General features: G+C 43.0%; 1 protein-coding gene across 1 annotated transcript; it reads right to left on the reverse strand.

The window, feature by feature from the left end:
* Positions 1-23,331, reverse strand: LOC311054426 (CD9 antigen-like). Its single transcript, XM_084070389.1, has 8 exons — positions 23,090-23,331; positions 12,135-12,237; positions 5,784-5,881; positions 5,534-5,608; positions 5,136-5,222; positions 4,944-5,006; positions 4,407-4,490; positions 1-3,674 (listed from the first exon to the last, which is right to left on the reverse strand). The coding sequence occupies exons 1-8, from the start codon at positions 23,156-23,158 to the stop codon at positions 3,609-3,611; spliced, it is 645 nt and encodes a 214-aa protein (XP_083926515.1). The 5' UTR covers positions 23,159-23,331; the 3' UTR covers positions 1-3,608.
* Between the last annotated feature and the right edge of the window lie 706 nt (positions 23,332-24,037).

Raw genomic sequence — 24,037 nt, forward strand, 5'->3', positions numbered from 1 at the left:
TTGAACTTTAAAAACTTTATTAGTTGTCAAACATCTATCTTCCTGAGAAGCTTGGAATGCCATTAAAATAAATTAACACACAATCAATAACAAACAACTCAACTGTTACACAGATTTTTTCTTTTTAGGTGTACAGTACAAAACAACTTCATTCTTCTTGAAACAAATCGAACAGAGGAACACGGTACCAACTCTGTGGATTTGTCACTTGTCGTAACAGAACTGGGATCAGTGCTGGCCTCCAAAAATCCCTTTGAGGAGAAACCACTGACCCCCATATAGTTCAGCTTTACAAACACCTTCACTCAATTCTACGCAGCCTTTGAAATGACCGTTGAGCTATACTAGTAGTTCAAAGTTCACTTCTCCCTCGTGTTGGGCAAAATGGGATGCATGTCAACCAAAAACCCCTTGGTCTCCTCAATTCATCTACAACATCATACTAAAAGACAAAGGTAAAAGCAAAATTCCCGATGGTAAATTGGTAAATGATCAAAATCATGTTTCCACATGGAGCCTTTAAGTTTAAAAGCGCTATACTGTAAGTGATATTCTTTGGTTAAACAAAAACGTTTGTTAAAAAGTTAAATCTCTATTCCAACAATAATCATTGCTATAGAGTGTTTGTTTAGTAACAGAGGTCTCCCATCTCTCCAGCTCTTAACGTAAACATTTTCTGGTGGGTTACGAATGCCATCCAATCAGGACGGAGAACCACACAAAGATCATTGATCAGCTTGTGTTCCAGTTCCATTTCTGTCTGCTCATTTATCAGTTTTAATCACTTCCAATTTCACCTGTTAACCTGTACGCTGTATGAGTTCTCTCTCTGCAATGGGAATATTAAGCTAATGAACACGTATTTTAACGAAAAAATATCACTTACAGCACCTTTAATTTATCTCTCTGTCGTACAACGGTGTCGCATGCGTCACGCCCCCTTTTGGCATGCAACATCGTTGTACGATGAGGTATCATCTGCTGGGCTTGGGCCCAGGAACATGCTTCCATCTCTTCACTTCACCCTCAGCAGAAAGGAGACAATGAGACACATCAGAAAAAACCCTAACATGCCCAAGTAATATATTGGCAAGTCATCCACTTGTGCTACAGTACACAGTTGACAGAGTTAAACTAACAACTCTTTTTCTTTTCTTTTTGCCGTGCACTTAAAATGCAGTCCAACTCTACAAACATTATGTACAGCTATACTCACCTTCCAGGGTTCTTTTGTTTTTCTTTCTTTTTTTTTTTGCTACAAAGAAGTCTACTTTCCGACAGGCTGTTTGTTTTAAAATTAGCTTGTTATAAAATAAAGGCACATTAAGAAAACTGTGTGGAACGGCTTTGACTATGACAAAAACTACCAACACTGTACAGCAAGCCTGCATCTACACACACGCGCACGCACGTGCGCCCTCGCACACACACGCACACACAGACACACACACAGACACACGCACACGCACACGCACACGCACACACACACACACACACACACACACACACACACACACACACACACACACACATGCACGCACACAGCATGTTAAATACTTACTACAGCCACAGATATAGTATACAACTACAAAAATGCACACGTATTTATTTACATAGTGGAGTCCTGACCCCAGGAATAGGCCGCGCGCAATTCACTCACCAACGGTTGATGGTGACCACCTGGTCCAGAAATAGTCTCCATCCCCTTGCTCTGCTCTAGTCAGTGTACAGTAGGTCTAATTTAATAAATGAGATGACTGACAGCTACACTGTACTTGTACTTGACCATCTGAATGGACTTGCCAACTAGTTGCTCATGCCCATAAACGAGTCTTGTTACATCTATTTAAGTTCACAAGGTGAAAGGGACATTGGTGTCACTTCTGAGCCAGGCCGGTGACACTTATCTGTGGGTGATCTATAGTGATAAGGCACAGGAACAGTTCTCACTGACTTTAACCACTTAAATCCTATATTCTTCGTTGACCAGGGTCCTCCAGGTGGTCTATAATTGGTCCCCCTCATTTTTTCCCCTCTACACCAACATCTCTTAGGGTGAAAAATTGCCAATCTACACGCGTCGCACTGGGAGCTTGTAGATCTGGTATTTTCTTTACTTTTATTTACTTATTATGACATGCCCAGAATAGGGAAGCTATAGCTAGGGTTCATGTGGTTAAAAGAGTTGCGAGTTTAGGACAGGACAGAAGAAGGCCAATGGCCAATGACTTTTAACTGCAGTGACATACGACGACAGATGACTGTCTATACGGTCTGTACTGTAAGTGTATCTGGATCTGGATCTGGATGTACTCTTACATAACACAAGCAACCCCCCCAGCTTCTAATCTGAGGGACCCCCCCCCCCTTTAAGCAGAAAAAGGGGTGGGGGGGTATGAATTATGTGTTACTATAGGTTGCCAAGCAGCGAGTCAGAGATAGATCTAATAAGCCTTTTTTATAGGTGACCGACACCAACGTCAGTTCTTATAAGCAAGCAGACAGCGTTGACTGTACGCAATGTGAGGATGTACAACAGTATATGAGAGAGAGAGAGAGAGAGAGAGAGAGAGAGGCAGAGAGAGAGAGAGAGAGACAGAGAGAGAGAGAGCATGGTGGACACGTGAGCTTTCAGTATCCACATCGTGCTCTCGCCACTCTGGTCCACCAATCGGGTCATCTCTGTTGGATTCCAGACAACTTTTTTTGGAGTGTCTTGGTGTCACGTGACATAATATTGCTGTGTGTGTATCTGTGGTATGTGTTTGTGCACCCGCCGCCGCTTTCATCTGCTTTCGTCCCAGAGTATTATTATACTCGCAGCCAAGACCCTGCTGCTGGAGGGGTCAGTGTCAGGGCTAGGGGGGGAAGACATTTTCACAGGGGCTACAGTTTGTGAATTAAAGCAGTTGGAAGTGGACAACAAATGCCCCTGAGTACAAGCAATGGCACTTTGGCAGGGCCAGTGCCAGAGAGAGAATGAGAGAGAGAGATAGGCTGGTCGATAAGGACAACACCAAATATCACGATATTTTGGACCAAATACCTCAATATCGATTGTGACGAAATTATAATATTGTAATGATAATATAACTATAATAAAATGATAATAATATAAAATAAAGTGAAAAAGGGCTTAAGTGATTAAAACCAGAAAAAGACAACCAGACGATATCTAGCCTCACATCACGATATCGATATATTCACCTCAGTGGAATGTTGTGGTACACTATAGTTGTACAATGACATACAGGCAGAGGTTGAGCCTATGCCCTTAGTAAGAATATTTAATATGTATGCTGGTGTTACTTAACCACATCTACTCTATAGCGTCGTTATTCTGCGCATGTCATAACAGGTGAACATTTGGCGGAAAAAAAAGGAGGGGACCAAGTAGACTCTTCTTGGGGGACTCTGTTCATCCGAAGTACGCTATATATAAGGTTCAATTGGTCAGTGATAAAAGCACCATAGTGGTTTGCTTCCTGCACGTCTAGGTGGTTGGAAATATAGGTTAATGGTGCTGGGGATTTGATCTCCAAGGCTTCAGGGGTGTTTTTTTGGGAGAGGTTCAAGGGTCAGAGGTGGAGGCCATGGGGGTGGAGGTTTTAAATGACCTCTCGGCTGTTGCGAATGGCACAACACAGCACCATGCTGAAGATCATCCCAATGACCTGGTGAATGGAGAATGACAGACTTAAGAACAGCAGCAATATCATACTGTACAACTCCTAACTCATTTTCTCTTCTAGTCTACTTCTGAATCTCAAAGGGACATTTTGACGATTTTTAACCTAAATAATTGTGATGTAGATGTAGAGATATTTTACTCAATACTAATTATTGGGTGAGTGCACACAGAGCGCTACAAATTAGAACGCCTCCAAGATTACTCCCTCAACGAAAATGCAGTGTGTGTTCTATAGCTGTGTACAGTATATGGAATACATGCAATGTATGGAATATCAACGTCATTCTAGGGCTACCACACTAGCTGGTCTAGAGAACCTGTGTGTCCATGATTTTCTTTTTTTGTTTGGGGGGGGGGAGGGCCCAGATGGCAGTCAAGTGACAATTTAAGGACTTTTAAGAACTTTTTAATGCCTAAAAAAAGAAAGATATAAAAAAGAAAAGAAAAAACATTACAGCATCAAAAGTGATGAAGGCGTTGTGAGCTTATAGAGCTGCTATTTTCACAATATTTATCTGTGGAACCGAGTGCCTTAACTCCTACAATCCAAGTGCTTGTCAGGGTGGGGAGGTCCCCCGTTCAAATAGGATTATTTTTGGGGGGTTGTGGCCTGAAAAGGTTGAGAACCACTGGTCTAGAGAAGTAATGTTGAGTCTCTAGACAAATGAAAAACAGAAAACGTCAAAAGTCTTGACATTCTCCAGTCCAGACTCACCATGACTCCAGCGATGCCAATGCCCACATATCCAATGATGTAGAGTTTATTGTTGAAGAACTCCTCGATGCCTGATTCACAGTCCTGCAGCAACACAACACACACAACCTTGTGATTCAAGCTGTCATGAAGTACAATGTTACAGTGAGCTGACAGATTAAGTGACAATGTAGGGACCTTTAAGACCCCACTTCAAATATGATTATTTTGGGGGGTCCCCAGTTCAAATATGATTATTTTGGGGGTCCCCAGTTCAAATATGATTATTTTGGGGGGTCCCCAGTTCAAATATGATTATTTTGGGCGGTCCCCAGTTCAAATGTGATTATTTTGGGGGGGTCCCCAGTTCAAATGTGATTATTTTGGGGGGTCCCCAGTTCAAATGTGATTATTTTGGGGGGTCCCCAGTTCAAATATGATTATTTTGGGGGGTCGCGGCCTGAAAAGGTTCAGAACCGCCGCCCTGAGGCAAACTAGAGGTGGTTTGTAACGAAGCAGAGTTCTGTTTTGTTCACTAGAAGCGAGTAAAGCTCTCACCTTGATATCTGATGGGGGATCAGTAGGGGGGCAGGGGCTTTCTTTGGTTCCACAGCAGTTCAGCTATAAGTGTAGGACAGAGCACAGCATGGCACATGAATTCTACATCTCAGTGAATGTTGCATTTACCATTTACCAAGCACGCATTGTAAAAGCAGCATTTGTTTTTAGTTTCCCAAAACCTGAACTCACCACGCTGTGGTAGGAGTTGAGCATTGTGCTATTATCATTGGCAGATGCATAGCTTTCCTTGTAGAAGTTCTGGACATCATCGATGATCTGCGAGATAGAATGGATGGCATTTAATCCATTATAATGAATATAAGATTTTAAATAAAATTATGCATTTTCAAAAATAGCTAAATTAGATGAACTGTACAAGCTCACACACCATGATGTAAGTGTAACGTGTTGTGAACTTGTAGATCTGTAATTTTTGCAAACAAAGTATACAATAGGGCATACGTTATTATTAAGATCTAATCGATTTAGTCAATTATAGCAGCCCTAGACGGAATCCTAGAAAGGATTTCCTAACCCATTTAATTACTCTAAGCGTGCATTATATCATTTAATTTATATTACTCTACCTTTTCTTTGTTTAAGAATCCAAAAACCCCAGCTGCCACCTCCGCTCCAAAGATGATTAATAGACAGCAAAAGAACTGAAAAGAAGCACAAAGAAAGTACATTTAGCACATTTTTGATCTGGTAAATGGATCCTAATCACAACAAGTTGAATATGAAACCTAAATGGTTATTTTCTGGTTTGTGTGTAAGTGCGTGCATGTGCGTGTGTGTGTGTGAGTGAGTGAGTGTGCACGTGGTGTTTGGACTTACCGACCCCAGTAGACACTGGGATTCTCGAACGGCTCCACAGCATCCAAAGAAGCCCACCAACATGACCAGACTGCCAGCTCCTATGAGGATGTACACACCTACAGAACGACAGGTGAAAAGAACCATTAGTCGGGCGGCAGTAGCAGGAGATAGAGAGGCTGCATGGGAAACGGAAGGTTCCCAGTTTGAACCCCGGCTCCCCCAGAGTTAGTGTCGAAGTGTCCTTGAGCAAGAGTCAACCCCAAATTTCTCCAGATGAGTAGGTTGGTGCCTTGCATGGTTTCCTCTGCCGTCTGTGTGTGTGAATGTAATGTGCTGTATAAACGCACCATTTACCATTTAGGGCTAACCTCTCCCAACCAGTGTTGCCATGTCTGCTTATTATTCATAAGCGACTTTGGGCTTGTTTTTCTGTAAAGTTGCTTGTAATTATTGGTAGTTGTGGTGTAGTTGTTTGGGCTTGCTTCCTTTAAAAAAAAAAAGGTTTAACCTTTTAAACCAGTTCTCAAACATTTGCATGTCAAGGACGCCCAAATAAATGTATTTCTCCACAGGAATACAATGTTTCAAATGTATTCCAAACATTTCACTTTTTCTTTTCAATATCTTTTTGAAAATAGCAGATCTACAAGCTCTAGATCTATGGCTACTTTCAAATAGCCAATGTATATAGATTTAAAGTGCTCATGTAGCCTATACAGTAGTCACTTCTTTTGGGCTTGTTTTCATAGACCTGGCTGCTTATTTCTCTCACAAAATATGGCAACAGTGCTCCCAAGTTCCCAACACAGCAGCACACTTTGCTTCATCTAACATTGTATTTCATCACCACACCAGAAGAGGGCAGCACAGGATTGTACTGTAACTGTATAAGGACAGACCAAAATAAAGTCATAAGAATACAATAAATCAGTGCACTAAAGAATCTACAGACCATCTAAACTTTAAAGGGTCTGCCAGCTGGGTAGCGTCTAGGCCGCAGGAGACATCCAGTAACATTGACATTTTCGACTGGGCTATTTCTGTAGTCTGACTTTGAGATCATCAAATTCCAAACATTGGCGCCATCGGGGCTTTTGTTTGCAACACCCTCATTTGGAATTAGTTTTAATGACCACAGCACAGTAACAACTGGTGGAATAGCATGACACTTCAGCACATTATAGAGTCTATAATGTGCCAAATATAGACCAACACAATCACACGCCACACTTAATCTGTGTTCTTCTAATGTTGCCCTGAACTTAAATGTAATTGCCTGACCACCCATTAAACCAGTGGTTCTTTTCATGTTTCAAGGACCCCCAAATTGATACATATTAGGCCGCAGACCGCCATTTGAAAGGATTATGTGCCCGGGACCCCTTCAAAAGAAAATGTCAAGATTTCTTCCAAATTATTTGAAATTTGCTGATGTACAAGGCAAGCAGAGCAAATACAAAATAGGGGTCAAGCGTTGAACTGATTTTGATGCTATATATCTCATTTAGCTGGGGACCCCCTGGGCAAATAGATATCATTTTGGGGGGTCCTTGACATGAAAATGTTTGAGCAGCGCTGCTACAACAACATACGTTTTTTCAGAAAACTGTTGAAGACATTTTGTAGAATCGGCCTCAGGTATTAATGGGTTAAACATGTCATTAGGAAGAGTGCATTGATGTGGTTACATCTGCAGGGAACGGCTATACTCAACTGACAGGTTCACCTGCACAGCGCGCACACACACACACACACACACACACACACACACACACACACACACACACACACACACACACACACACACACACACACACACACACACACACACACACACACACACACACACACACACACACACACACACACACACACAGGTGGGGCCTGTTGCTAGGCAAAAGGCTCTGCAGAGGATAGACAGGGGTTAGAGAGTGCATATCATCTCCCCAGGTGATTATATGGGCTCGGGGGGTGAAATTGAGAGAGAAAGAGAGACAGACAGACAAAGACAAAGCAATACAGGGCCTTTTTAAAAATAAATCAACACAAAGATGTTCTTCTCATTGCAGAGCTTGATTTCATCACGTAGCGTCTATAGAATGACCTCAGAGCTGTGAAAACGCCACTCCTGTCATTGTGTGGAAGGGGTGGTTTTTAGTTACTCAACAGGAGGAAGTGATCTGCTTAAGATTCTCTGTTAATTCTCCGTCTCAGTGTGACACGCCTACAGCTATACTGCCGTGACCTCGCTGACACCCTCTCTCTCAGTTCTCAGTAACCGCTATAGTAACCAGAGGTCTTCAACAGGCGGTTCCAGGGACCCCTAGGGGGTCCTCAGAGTTACTACAGGGGGTCCGCCATATCTTTGTGTGATGGGGGAACATTAGCTCGAAAATAGCAGATCTACAAGCTCACAACGCCTCGCCCTGCGAGGCGTTGTGAGCTTGTAGATCGGCTATTTTCGAAGAGTTGGTGGTGTAGAGGGAAAAAGAGCAGACCAAGTACAGTACAGTTGACTATTGAGGGGTCAAAAGGTTAACTGGAACATGAACCCAACATATTCATAGAAAAGGTGCTGTAATGTGAGTCTATGAACTACAGTATCTATGAAATCTATCAAAAAGTTTAATCTGCAACACAATTTCATACAGTATGTAGTGGGGGTCTCTGCTTCATCTCTCTCTCACCTAACGGGTCCTTCGTCTAAAAAACGCTGAAGACCCCTGCACTAGACTGACAGCTCTGGTGATAAGCATCACATTGCTTCTCGCTTTTTATCTTCGCTGGAACTTCAAAATAGTTAGAATTCTCTGTAAATTCCCCTACAACTTGTTGACGTATGTAGCCGCTGAGAGTGTGTATCTATCATCTCAGGAAACTGACAGACTGACAGCCCTAGCGATAAACATCACTCAGCTTTTTTTTCCTTTAGCTTTGCTCTTTGCTGAAACTTAAGTAAATAATTCCCATTACGATTTTATGGATAAAGAAGACTCAGCTAAGATTTAGCTAAGCTACACTACTAGTGTGGCATTTACAACCTTAAAAGCTTTAAAGTGTAAAATAGTTGAATTGATTCGTAGTGTAGAAATTTCAAATACATACAAATATTTTAGGCCTTTTTTTTTTTACAATGTATTGCAGTATATGCCTATTAACCCATTACATCTGGGAACACATCTGTGTCATTTTAAGATGTCTTTGGCTATTCAAAAATAGCAGCTATACAAGCTATATATACAAGCTATATTTTTAAAGCAAACATCTGTAACTCAAATCTTTGCTTCTGCGGGGGTCCCTGGAACAAAACATTTTGAGATGGGGGTCTGCGGCCAAATACATATCTAAAAATGTTTTCTAAATCCTAGCAGTATGTTGCTATATGAGTGGTGCTCCAACTTGTCAAGGACCCCCATGTATTTGGTGGTGGACCCCTTCTCAAAATATGTTGTTCCAGGGACCCCCAGAAGCACAGATCAGAGTTAAAAATGTTTGCTTTAAAACATATTCAAAGATTTGCACAAATTCTATTTAAGAAAATAGCAGATCTACAAGCTCATCGTGCGGCTATGAGCTTGTATATCTGCTATTGTTGAATAGCCAAAGACATTTTAAAATGACACAGACGCGTTCCCGGTCTGAATGGATTAACATAAGAGAGTAGAGAGAGAGCAGAGAACTTATTTTCAGGCAACTATACTAGGCTTAATGCCACGGGTAGACAGCAATGGTAACTGTTGAGTGCTCTCAGCTGTGCTTCCTAAAGCAGAGCTGTATCTGGGTGATGGCTCTCCCTGTCAAAGCCATGTGTAGCTCCACTCCCCTGAGGACCTGACGAAGACCACTTCCCTTTCAGCCAAACCACATGGACATCTAAGCCCCTAGTTTTGACACAAACAACCATTATACACATGCGCGCGTGCGTGTGTGCAGGCAGGCATATATCGCTGCTGTTGTCGGAGCAGAAACCTCTTATCTTTTCTTTTTTTTTCATAAATTAATGCTATCATGCGACACAGCGTGACACAAAAGCATCAAAAGTAGCAGATCCACAAGCTCAAAACGCGGCGCGAAGCGTCACGCTTTGAGCTTGTAGATCTGCTACTTTTGCTATATTTGAATTTGAATCCTGAAAAGTCACAATTTTGGACATATGAGGTTTCCCCTCGGCAGAGACGATATACAGCGCACACACATATCCTGCACAAAAATGCACATGCACAGATAATGAAGACACCATTAGCAGTCCATCCATCACAGAAGATGGTGAACTCGCTGAACTCGCAGACATCAAGTATTAAGCATGGGGATGAGGGTCGTCTAAGTTTAGCATTAATGTGACCGGTGCAGAGCGATTAACATAACTGACATTATCAGATGCTATCAGACAGACAGCTGTGAGTGGTTGTAGACTAGTAGTACAGTAGGATGGATTTACTTTTGACAGCTGCGTACCAGAGCTCTAGCCTCTAGCCCAATACCGGAAAGCATCTTGTGTCATTTTAGATTTTTGCTATAAGCTATATAATATGTTTTTTGAGAAAACTTTTAGGATTTAGAAGGTGATTTTAGAATCGGCCACAGGTCTCAATGGGCTAGAGCAGGGGTTTTCAACTGATTGTGAACCAGGGACCACCACCCTGACTAAGAATCAATTGAATTATGACTTTTAAGGGCTTAATTTTATTGCATGATACAACGTGCAACAAATTATATCAAGCCTTAAGGCATTATTTAACTGAAATATACGAGTGGTCCAGAGCAAAAAAAAAAGTAATATTGATGACTCAATAAGGCAATCTGGTACACTTCCCCTTCTTGAGATTCTAACTCCCTTTTCTGTGGAATTGACCTCAGACTTCCCAGTAACTGACAATATTGACATCAGGTCACCAGGTCATTTAGTGCTGTTCCATGGAAGATAAAAATTAAATGCATGGTCAGGGACCACATGCAAAACCTTCACGGACCACCAGTGGTCCACGGACTACCTGTTGAAAACCCCTGGGCTAGAGTGAGTGATGATGCCCATGGGCATAACACCAGAGGGAGCTCGCCTGACCTCGTTCCCCCAAATTCAAACATGGGGAAGAATGCATTCAACTATGCTGCCACCAAAAGGTGGAATGCACTACCAAAACCCATTTAAGATCTCGACTTCCAACCCAAAGTAACCTAAAAGAATGGCTGACCTTAAATTACAATTGAGCATAGTTGAACTCCTTCAACAGCTTGGTAGTAGCATCCCCTGCCGCCCCGCCCCCACCACCCCTTCTTTCTCTGTAAATATAGCCTACCTTATGATGCTTCTGAGTTTTCTACTGATATGTATTGTATTATATTGCATTGTATTGTATGTATTATATGTATTACTGATTAATTGAGTACAATGGACAATGGAAACAAGCTCCCTAGCTGGGGCTTTTCGTGTAGCATAGCCTTTGACTGTACTACATGTAACTGTTGGCAAACTTGATAACAAAGTATTCAAAAGCTGCTGCACAATGACATCCTTCTTTGGTGTCCATTTGTACACTTTCTGAGTCAAACTATTACTCAGGATTGAGTAAAGACATGATACAAAGAAAAACTGAAAGATAGTCTTAATTTTAGTTCCTCTTTCTTTATTTCCTCACGCCACTCTAGCTCTCCATCTGTTTCTCGGCCTGTCCTCTACCATGTCCCGTTATAGACGCTGCACTCTTTTCCATCTCTCTCTCTCTCTCTCTCTCTCCTTCCCACTCTCACTTTCCAGCTGGGCGGTGTGAATGATTGAAAGGTGTTTAGTGCCGCTGTGGTCTCCCTCACGTATTTAGTTTTCCTGCCGTTCAGCAGAGCCACACCCCACAGTGGAAGAACTGAACCAAGTCATGTACTACTAATAAGCAACACGGACATGCAACATCTATCTGCACATTGAGAACACCCATCCTGTTTGTATGCAATACACTTACTGTCATAACAACGCACACGCGCGCACGCACGACACACACACACACACACACACACACACACACACACACACACACACACACACACACACACACACACACACACACACACACACACACACACACACACACACACACACACACACACACACACACCTTGCCCTTTATCACATCTAAATTGTTAGAATGTGTGTGTGTGTGTGTGTGTGTGTGTGTGTGTGTGTGTGTGTATGGAATAAGTGCATAGTGTCAGAAATATTCCCTTGATCTTAAGAAGCTTTATTCACTGCCAATCGATGCATGCATGGAAACACAAAGAACGATAAACGAGAGGAGAGGAACACATGAGGACATTTCCGTGTGATAATGGACTGTTCAAAACTGAATCATAAAATTCCTTGCACCACTGCATACTCACCAATGAAGAAGGTGTCAGGAGCCCCATCACCATTGAGCAGAGAAACAGTCTCTGGGTCGAAGCGCAGCCATAATCCCACCGCCAGTACCAGGGAGCCCATCAGCTACAGACAGAGACCACAGTGAGACGTTAATTATACAGAAAAACATGAATTTACGAAATAATGAATTAACTGATTAAGACCAGAGAATAATTAGAAAAAAAGATCTTCTAACCATAATGTTCGTACACCTTTTCACGTGAAGGACCCCCAAAATTATATGTATTTGGCCACGGCCCCCCCATCTCAAAATATTTTGTTCCAGGGACCCCCAGAAGCAAAGGTTTGACTTAAAAATATTTGCTTTGAAAAAATATATATTTAAAGATTTGCACACATTTTCAAGATTTTTCAAAAGTAGCAGATCTACAAGCTCATAGCGCGGCACTCGGTGCCGCGCTATGAGCTTGTATATCTTAGGTCTTAATGGGTTAATAACACTCTGACTCTTGCCAGGAGAATTCATGTTCTGAGAAATGTGGGGCCAACAATTCCAATTATTTATTTTCATAATAAATGTCTATGTTTCCCATAGCAATTTCTATCAGCGCGTGCTGGGACCGTGCTTAATGGAATTATAAGCTTTCATCATAAAGGGCTGCAATCTATTCGTCTAAGAAACAAGCACAGTGAAGGAACGTGTTTTTCCCGAGTCTCCTGCTCTCTCTAAAAGTTTGTCTTTCCACATAAATAAAGCAACTGGTGGCAGCATGGAGTTTCCACACTGGCCCTCTGCCCTTCCACTTAAGCAATAGCAATGCTATTTCAATAAGACCTGCTTAAGTTAAATAAGGACTCTGAGAGAATTACATTACCCTGTTGTCCAAACACTCAAAAACCATTACAGATCACTTTGGCTGAAGAGTTTCACGCAAATTGTTACCACACAACCTTAAAGCTTGTGAAAACCAGGGCCTGCATCATATTTGGTACAGAATTTAAGTGCACCAGGCCAATACCCTTCCCAGCACAATTTAGACAATTTCAAGTTCAAAACACCCTCCAGCTAATCTCTAGGTTGCCAGTTCTGAAAATTCGCCCTCTTGGACGTGGGTAGCAACACGGCACCTTGAGCTTAAACACACTCCTCCTCCCATTTCGGTCGGAAATGTGGCTTCATGTTTGCTCATATTTTCCTTAATCAGAAGCAGCATCAATATGTGGGTGGGGGATCTTGTGTGTCTATATATATATATATATATATATATATATATAGATCCCCCACCCACGTCGCCCACAACCACAGACATTACAATGTGTCTGTATATATCTTTGGGCTATTCAAAAATAGCAGATCTACAAGCTCATAGCGCGGCACCGAGTGCCGCGCTATGAGCTTGTAGATCTGCTATTTATTTTTTTTATCTTTCTTTTCTGCAAATCTTTGAATATGCATTTTTTAAAGCAAACTTTTTAATAATAATCTTTGCTTCTGGGGGATTCTACAAATGTCTTCAAAATCCTAACAGTTTTTTTTTTAAAACCTATGTTGCTATATCTGTGTTTTTCTCAAACTTAGTGATTCTATGACGGATCGATGGACCTTGAAGCACATGTTTTTCGGCCTCTGGCTGTGTAGCCTGAGACGACCGTGAATGTCAGACGGCTTGAGACATGAGATTCTCTCTCGGGGACAAAGACTTTGCTGAATAGGCTCATAGACTGTGGTGTGTATAGCTGCTCCACGGCACTAACAGAAGATCAATGCTGAGAGGTTTTAGTGATCACCGAGCTGTTCCCATGCCCCCTGAGGATAATCCAGTCTAAAGAGGTTCAGGGCTGAGCGACCAAACAACAACCGTGTTTATGTGTGCGTGTGCAGAAAATAAAATGATTCATCTGAATGGAGAGAGAGAGAGAGCATTTGGTGACAGCGACGGTCACATGGTCACCTTCTGTCCTAGTTTTCAGAATTTATGCACCCTGCACAGTCTGCAAATGTTTATTTTTGTGCCCCGAACGTACAGGCGCTGTTAAAATAATCTGTTGACGTCGTAAACTGTTTTATATTCCTTTCCATTTTAAGACCTCTACGTTTCCCAACTCTACAGTGCATCCTGTTCAAATCCTTGCACTTCCATTTTCCTTTTGCTTCAACTCTCTCTGCCCTTTATCTTCTGATTTCTCTCCTCATTCTCTCCCTCTCCTCTCCAGGTACTATGGTTATCACGGCCAGGCTATATTTTATACTTCGCAGGTCCTGAAGACGAGCCAGTAGCCAGGCAGTAAAGCATGGGAATAGGACAGGCGTTGGAGGCAGGCTTCCTCCCAAAAACTTGAGGATTTAGTGTCATGGACTGTGATGTATGGGACAGCTTGAGCAGCAGGGAGATGCCGCATTAGCGGATCCAGAGTTGTAAAGCATGACGAAAACTGAAGGCTGCGGGTATGCAGACTGACTGGACCTCGCTGGCTGGGTCGGAGGCCATGTGGAGAGCAACTCTGGATCCGGTTAACGCTGGTATTCGTTCGGAACACCTGATGGCGGGTGGAGGGTGAATTAGTGCTACGCATCCTGAGATGTGTGGATGCGTAGATACTACATGGACTGGGGTCATCCCAGGCTGGTGTGTGTGTGTGTGTGTGTGTGTGTGTGTGTGTGGGGTGGTGGTGAGTACACGGAGGAGCAGGTGGTTTATGATAACTGAATCAGACTGAGGGCTGTTCATGCTTTAGGCGAATCCTAATTCCACTATTGTGGATGCTTTTAACCACTTAAACCCTAAACACCCAGGGGCTCTATACTAGCAGCCAGGTCTTTTTTTCAATTTTTTCCCCCAACACCAAATATCTTCGGCGAAAATAGCTGATCTACACACTCTGTTATGGCGGTATTGGACTGTCAAATATTGATTTATCATTTATGATTGTACGGGTGCTATTATTTCGTTATTCCATTCAATCTGTAATCATTTAGAAGGTGTTCCTTTTGTTAAAGGGATCATAAGCACCTTGCCCTGCAGGCCTGCCTTTGATTGAATCAACCCTTTGATCAAGCTGTACGTATAAAAGGCCATGATGTCACACCTATTGTTTCTTTGTCATGAGATGAGACCCCTGGGCCTGGCTTATTGGGAGAGAGAGGCATAAAGACACTGAGCAAAGATATGATAGGAACTTCTTTTTGGAGAGCTGGGAGGTGAAAGGAGGACAGAGAGTTAGATCAGGGTGCAGGCCCTCTTGGGCTTGAGGGACAGGGCATTCAAGAGAAACATGCTTGTTTTTGACGCTGTTGGATTCCACAAATAAACACACATTTCTTATCAGCTTCACCTCGACCGGATACTATTTTTCTTTAACAACGCTGCTTTGCAGCACATTGTGAGCTTGTCGACTATTTTCACCGAATGTTCCCCCCAGAATAGGGACGCTATAGCAGGGGTGGGCAACTTTGACGATGGAGAGGGCCACTATATTTCCACACTCACTCCAGAGGGCCACATTGCATACTATTGGGCAGACACCATATTTGATTTTTTTCGTAAATAAATGCCGTACTTCGCCATTCTATGTCACACAAAAGTAGCAAAAATAGCCGATCTACAAGCACAAAACGCGTCGCAGTGCGACGCGTTTTGAGCTTGTAGATCTGCTATTTTTGCTATTATTAACATTTAACATTTTTGCCCTATAGCCCATGTATGCGCTAAAAAGTCTGGTATCGGTTTTAACAACAATACTAGGACTGCGTGCAGAACGGGTGATGTCTGTCTGTCTGGAGAGATCCTCGTGCATGCTGCTACCAAAACACCAAACTTCAACCTCTTCCCATGGAGCACAGGTTATATTATGCAGCCTTCCTGGGCTAAAACCCCAAAGCGCAGCAAGCAGCCGACATGCTACTGTAAGTACATCCTCAACTCAGTGACACTGCAGAGACCCGCGGTCCTCCCAGAGGTCCCATTAGCCCCCATTATACTATTTTACCTTCCCCTCTGCTTTTACTCCACCAGCCACTTTGCCTGCCTGCCGCCATTACATTACCCCGGCTGACACCAGACAGACACACCCCACCCCACCCCTATAACACCACCCAACTCCCCTGCCTCTCTATCTCCTCCTAACTCTACTACACCCTCCTCTCTTTCAGCTCCAACAACTCTCCTCCTCCGCCTGTTTGTTTCATCCCTCCCCTCCCCTGCACCCCCTCTCTCTGCCCAGTCCCCACCTCACCCAAGGGGGGACAAAGGCCCTCTGTGTCCTTGTGACTACGCTTTGGCACACAATAGGAGGGGAACAGAGATGCACAATGGAGGACGGAGAGAATGAAAGAGGGAAGGGAGCGAAGAAAAGAGAGAATAAGAGACCAAAGTCATTAGGGGGAGAAGAACCTAACGTCTTTTTTTTTTACTTTTATTTTTTTTTCATGCCAAAGAAGAACACAGAGTAGTGTGGCATCTTGTTCAGGAACAAAGAAAACGATCTGCCAGCCTTGCACTCCTCGAATAACATTGATAGAAATGAGAATAGCAGAGTTTGCAGAGGGTTGACTGTGTACACATGTCTTCATTTGCCCGCTTGTCTCTCTCTCTCTTTCTTTCTCTCTCTCTCTCTCTTCATCTCTCTCTCTTTTCATCTCTCTCTCTCTCTTCATCTCTCTCTCTCTCTCTCTCTCTCCCTCCCAAGCTGCTCTGAGGTTAGTTTATAAGTCTGGTTATGCATGGACAGGGATGGAACTCTCCGGGTCCAAGGCTTTATTGAGGTTCCTTTACAGTGTAGAGCCCTACTTTTTTAACAGTGTAGTTAAAAGGCTGCTTTTTTAAGAGAATTTCCACGAGGACCAGGATTATTCCATTGTCCCAGTGGCTGGCCTCATGCAAGACTTCTTACTTGGTTCAGAGTAAATCCGTGTAGCATTAATGGATTTATTGATAATATTATGGCTAGATTTGGCTGTGTGTTACGCTATGAATTTCACTGTATTTCATTAAAATGGACGCTTACACATTGAAAACACAACGCTAATTAGTGGGGGTGTTTTTTAGGCTAGTTCGAATAGAATACGTTTAAAAGAACAGGGAGGTTTAAAATAATCAATACAAATATTTTCATTAATCTCTATGGGGAAAAAATAATGGGTTTTCTATATGTGGCACCGCCACTGCTATGCCCTATTGCAGGGGTCTTCAACGTTTTCAGGCCAGGGACCTGCTCTTTTCCCCCTCTACACCAAACACCTCTTTGCCAAAAATAGCCGATCTACAAGCTCACAACGCCTCGCAGCGCGAGGCGTTGTGAGCTTGTAGATCTGCTATTTTTGGCTAAAGTTCTCCTCAGATAAGGGATGCTAAGGTTCAAGTGGTTACGGTAAAAATAAAATCATATCACACAAAGATTTGGCGGACCCCTTGTAGTAACTCTGAGGACCCCCTAGGGGTCCCGGACCGCCTGTTGAAGACCCCTGCCCTATTGAGACTATAATGTACACAAAATCCCTTGCCTGGGTTATGTCAATGACAGTTTAGAAACAAGAGTCCGGGAGGAATGTCACTATCAAGATAGCATGACAGGACATTTAAAGGATTTATAAACACAGGGAAACATTGTGTTTAATAACAAAATGTGTGTGACGTGTGTGTGTGTGTGTGTGTGTGTGTTGTGAATGTTGTGTGTGCTGCTGAAGGTAAGACCACCAAACTGGCCATCATTTTTCACGCGGCAAAAACTACTACTGCTCTTGAATACATAACTAAGTCTGTCAAAATTTAAGAGCATATTGTTGCTGCCTGTTCCTCTGTGTGTGTGTGTGTGTGTTCTCTCAGTTGACAGCAGTGGTGGAAAAAGTACTACATTTTTTACTTAAGTAAAAGTATCAATACTGCAATGTAGAAATACTCTGCTACAAGTAAAAGTCCCAAATTCAAAATTGACTTGAGTCAAAGTACAAAAGTATTGGTATCAAAATGTACTTAAAGCTGTTACCAAAAGTAGAAAGAACTCATTATGCAGAATGTCCCATTTCACAAGTTTATATATATAAACATCTTTTGAAAATAGCAGATCCACAAGCTCATAATGCGTTGCATCGCGACGCATTGTGAGCTTTTAGATCGGCTATTTTCAAATGGCCAAAATGTATAGGGCTGAAGTTGTTAATGTATGTTTTGTAATAATAATCAAAATCAACAGAGTAACTAACTAAAGTTTTCAAATAATTGTAGTGGAGTAAAGGTACAATGTTCGGCTCTGAGATGTAGTGGAGTACAAGTAAAATTACTGAAAATTGGAAATACTCCAGAAAGGAAAAAGTACCTCAAAATTGTACTTGAGTGCAGTACTTGAGTAAATGTACTTAGTTACTTTACACCACTGGTTGACAGCTTGGTAGGGGTGTTAAAGGGCATGAAACAACATACAGAAGAACCTCTACAGGCCAGGCCTGCCTATATGAAGTCCTGCCATCTCAGGGATTTGACAGGAACCATATCCGTCCCCGTCCCCCCACCCCACCCCACCCGTCTCATTATCCCTCTGTACACCAGCAGCGGGAGGGAGGGAGGGAGGGGTTGGGTTGGGGTGGGGGGAGGACGGCTGAGACAGAGATGAAGTGATTAGGAGAGAGGAGGTCAGGAGGGCGCGAGGGCGGTGGGGGGGGGATCAGTGTTCACTTGCGGCTGAAGGAGTGGAGGCTCAGATGACAAGTATAAGTGCAGCCCCCACACGTCTGTCTGTTTGTCCGTCCGTCCACCCACACATTATGAACACTTAAGGCCTGAGTTAGATACGTGCTAGTTGTCTGTGCGTGACACCCACGTGCAACCAAAGTGTTAAGTAAACCAGGCAACACATGCAAAGGGTTTATACGGACAGTCCGACCTTGAAGGCCTTCGATGCTAAGTGGACTGTCAATGAGGGGGTGGTGGGGGGTGGTGGGGGTTTGTCTTTATGAGTGGGGACAGGTGTCAGTGGTGTGAGGTGAGGGTCTCCTTGATTTTAGGGACACGAGATCACACACATGAACAATACACCATCACTCTGTTGTGTACGCCGTCACCCGATATCCCTCCACACACTATCCATACTGATCTATTTTCTCTTTTATCTAGGTCAGGTGGTTCCCGAGCCAACTGTCTCTTTTTTTGCCTTAACGCACGCGGGTGCTTAAACATACACGGACGCGCACACACACACACACACACACACACACAACCACTCGGATATCCCCCTCAATCTCCCACTGACCCTTTTTTTCTCCCTCCAGAGTTGCTGTTGTCCTCTCCTTCCCTTTAAATTTCATGTAGCCTGGTCTATGCTACCGTATAGCTCAAATCCATCGGTCAACCACCCCTTCATCTAACACCTCATCTAACACCTCTCTCCCGAGTGTGTGCCACACCCACCCACCCACCCTTGGGTGCCATTGCTGCGCTAATGTTAGGATAGCATAATCCTGGGGACGGTGGGGGGGCTATACGGCGTGGGGCGCTCCAGTAGGCTCTGCTGCTCGGCCAGGCAGGGGTAGCAGACTGAAGTTATGCCATTGTCCTGGTTGTCACAATGGATCCATTCACGCCGCTCAGCGCCTGATCCACTGGGCAGATGCTGTGCTGGAAAGTCTCACGCACACACAAAGGAACTTCCCTTCAGAGGAGAGAGAGAGAGAGAGAGAGAGAGAGAGAGAGAGAGAGAGAGAGAGAGAGAGAGAGAGAGAGAGAGCAGCACAGTGGCACACAGAGCGCAGACGGCACAGACAGGAGTGCTCAGCAGCCACTCACACAGGAGTGCACACACACACACACACACACACACACACACACACACACACACACACACACACACACACTCTCTCTCTCTCTCTCTCTCACGCACGCACACACGTTTGTATTACTATATTTGTGAGGACATCAACACTTTAGGACAGCCATGTTATGAATGCCATTTAAAAATAATAATTGCCATTTTTAACCGTAAGCCTAAAGCCGAAAAACAGCAGATCTACAAGCCCACGACGTGTTGTGAGCTTATAGATCAGCTATTTTTCGGTGCATGACACTGGCACGCAACTAAGTATAAATCATGTTGAACTCATTTTCCAACCTCTAAGACACGTAAATGTTTAATCCTAACCTGAATGTTTTTCTAATTGTAAACGTATCTCTAAAAAATGTTTTTTTTAACTATAAAACAACCATTTGTCTTGTGACGACCAGGAAAACGGTCCTCACAAAGTATAGTTCTTCAAATTCTACTATATTTGGTCCTCGCAAGTATAGTAATGCAAACACACACACTCACACGCGCGTGCACAACACACACACACACACACACACACACACACACACACACACACACACACACACACACAAAGACACAGTGAGATTGAGAGAACAGGTTCTCGAAGTGAGGATATAAGCTAAACTTCCGTCTAACTTGGATGGGGGTGGGTGGGTGGGGGGCTCCCGGGTGGGTGGGGGGGCTCCCTCTTCCTGATTTCATGGTAAACGAATGGACTGTAATCAGTAAGTGAGCTTTCGGAGTGACAGCGGCAAAGTTTACAATAGAGCAAAGAGCACATGTGCAGTGCATCTGTGTGTGACACCTGCCCACAACTTAATGTGCACTGTGCACACACACACACACACACACACACACACACACACACACACACACACACACACACACACACACACACACCCACACCCACACCCACACCCACACACACACACACACACACACACACACACACACCTTTCACATCCACCTGACATAGTCCCCGGCCTGAGTATAGAGCAGTGGTTCTCAAAGTAGGGTCCGGGGACCCCCAGGGATCCTTGAGGAGGTCCCAGTTGGTCCCAGCAAAATGAGTTATAGCCTATAGCATCAAAATCAGTTTAACTACTTTAATTACACATCTTTCAAAATAGCCGATCTACAAACTCACAACGTGTTTGCATGTTGTGAGCTTGTAGAGACATTTTAATTGACTTTGAAAAAAACGCAAGTCTTGTGTAATGGGGGTCCCTGACACAAAATCTTTTCAGATGAGGGTCCGTAGCCAAATACATATTAATGTGGAGGTCCTTTTGACATGAAAAAAGTTTGAGAGTAGAAAGTTTCTCATTGGTCTCCTGATGCATGAAAATATTTCCACATTTCAGTGTGTTTATGATACACATAAACACACACTGTAGTCATGAATAGACCTATCCTGTTTTTCAGTGGTGTAAAGTAACTAAGTACATGTACTCAATTACTGTACTTAATTAAGTACTTAATGTTTAGGTATTTTTTACTTTACTGGAGTATTTACAATTATCAATACTTTTACTTCTACTCCACTACATCTCGGAGGCAAATATACTTTTTACTGCACTACAATTATTTGAAAACTTTAGTTACTACTTACTTTTTAATTCAAGATTATTATTACAAATCATACATAAACCACTTCAGGCTCTAGTCTATATATACTTTGGCTATATGAAAACAGCCGATCTGCAAGCTCACAATGTGTCGCGACGAGCTTGTAGATCTGCTATTTTCAAAAGATTTGCATACATTTGAAACCTGTGAAATGGGACATTCTGCATAATGAGTATAAGTATATTTTGATGCCAATACTTTTGTACTCTTACTCAAGTAAATTTTGAACACCAGACGTTTACTTGTAACAGTATTTCTTGTGGTATTAATACTTTTACTTAAGTAAAACATGTCAGTACATCTTCCACCACTGGTAGGCTACCTATCATTAATACACCTATCCTGTTTGTTAGGGCAGGCAGCACTTAGTGGCCCAGGGGTCACATAATAATAAGCCAGAATAATAATAGGCAGCAGTTGTTGCAATGCCAAAGAATTCCCCCGGTCCTTGTTTGATGGGCCGCGTAACTAATAGTTTATCGGTCATTTCTGAAATGTCGTTTAATGAGTGGAGAGCCAAATAAGTGCTGCTGAGCTACAATGTTTCCATGCACTTTCTCTCTCTCTCTCTCTCCCCCCCCCTCTCCCTCTCCCTCCCTCCCTCTCTCTCTCACACTCTCTCCATCTCTCCCTCTCCTTCTTCATCTTTCTCTCTCGCTCCACCTCCCCCTCTCTCTCTCTCTCTCTCTCTCTCACTCTCTCTCTCTCTCTCTCTCTCTCTCTCTCTCCCTCCCTCCCTCTATCTCTCTCTCCCTCTCTCTCTCTCTCCATCTCTCCCTCTCTTACTCCAGCCTTCCTTTCAAAAACACTCTCTTCACTAGGAGCAGCTAGGAGGGAAAGAAGGGGCGGATTTTTCCTCTTGTGGAAAATCTGATTTGAGCTCTGGAGCCAAACACCAGCCTCTGGCTGTCCTGTCACCCTTTCCTCTCCACAGATCCAACACATGCTGCTAAATAAAGAACCTAAAATACATCTATGATAGTCTGTCCAAGGCTATATAGCCTTGGATCAAGACTATCATAGATGTATTTTATAGATTTTGACATTTGCGTATCTACAGTATGATCCGAAAGTAAAAGTCCGACTCGATCAAATGCATCTATGATAGTCTTGATCCAATTAAAGAACCCGAAAAAAGGACTGTAATAATATCCTCTATCTATGCGGTTTAATGTAAACATTGTCTGCATTGATTTATCACTCATAACGGCAAGTGGAAGTCGTGGTCCACTCCTCTCTCTCTCTCTCTCTCTCTCTCTCTCTGTGAGCACATGCAACATTGTTGCCGTCCAGTGGCTGCAGAGGATGGACGGCAACAATGTTGCACTTGCTGCTTCATTCATGCACACTATAATATCCTGCAATCATCATCATCATCAGGATAGCCTAGGGCTTTTTGTATTATCCTTTTAACATAAACCTGTGTAGCCTATACTCTGTACAATCTACAAACTGTTAACAAAGTAATCAATCAATCAATCAATCAATCAATCAATCAATCAATCAATCAATCAATCAATCAATCAGTGAATGCCGCACACTGTGCACTTACCCAGAATATGAAGTTGAAGACGAACAAAAGGTATTTCACACATTTCATCCCTCCTTCCACTTTCCCCATCTTCTCTTCTTCTTGGCTGTTGCTGCTGTGCTTGGAATCGGTGTTAATTAACCGCACCACTGAATTAATTAATTATACGAAGAAGCAGTGATCGCTTGTATTATTATTATTGCCTCCAGACAGTCAACAGAAATAATATAACGGTCTACTCTGGTGTCACAACAGAGCATGAAGCGCTGCCTGTCAGTTGAGGCAACAGTCAGTCACACACACGCACACACTCACACACACCCGTGTTGCCAGATCTAGTCAGAGAAACAAGCAACCAGGTCTATGAAAACAAGCGAAAAAGAATCACAACAAGAGCACTTAAACCTATATAGATTGGCTATTTGAAAATATCAGATCTGCAAGCTGAAAATTGATGCAACGCGCTGTGAACTTGTAGATCTGCAATTTTCAAAGACAAATATTGGGGGGAAAAGTGAAAATTGATGTGACACGCTGTGAACTTGTAGATCTGCTATTTTCAAAGAGAAATCTTGAAAAAAAAGGGGAAATTGTGGATTTTTTTCAAATCCACACACATGTTGTATGGGGTCTATTTTCAGAAGGAGGGGGACAGAGTGAGCAGAAAAATACGTAATTGACATGAACATGTATGAGAAACGCTGGTTTAAACAACATTAGGAAACAAGCCCAAATAAGCAACTACACTTTAGAAACAAGCCCAAAAACTGCAACTACCAATTTACAAGCAACTTTACAGAAGAACAAGCCCAATGTCACTTATAATAAGCGGACATGGCAACACACACACACACACACACACACACACACACACACACACACACACACACACACACACACACACACACACACACACACACACACACACACACACACACACACACACACACACTCACACACACACACACA

This window comes from Gymnoscopelus microlampas (genome assembly GCF_963454915.1).
Source record: "Gymnoscopelus microlampas genome assembly, chromosome: 10".
Taxonomy (NCBI): Eukaryota; Metazoa; Chordata; class Actinopteri; order Myctophiformes; family Myctophidae; genus Gymnoscopelus; species Gymnoscopelus microlampas.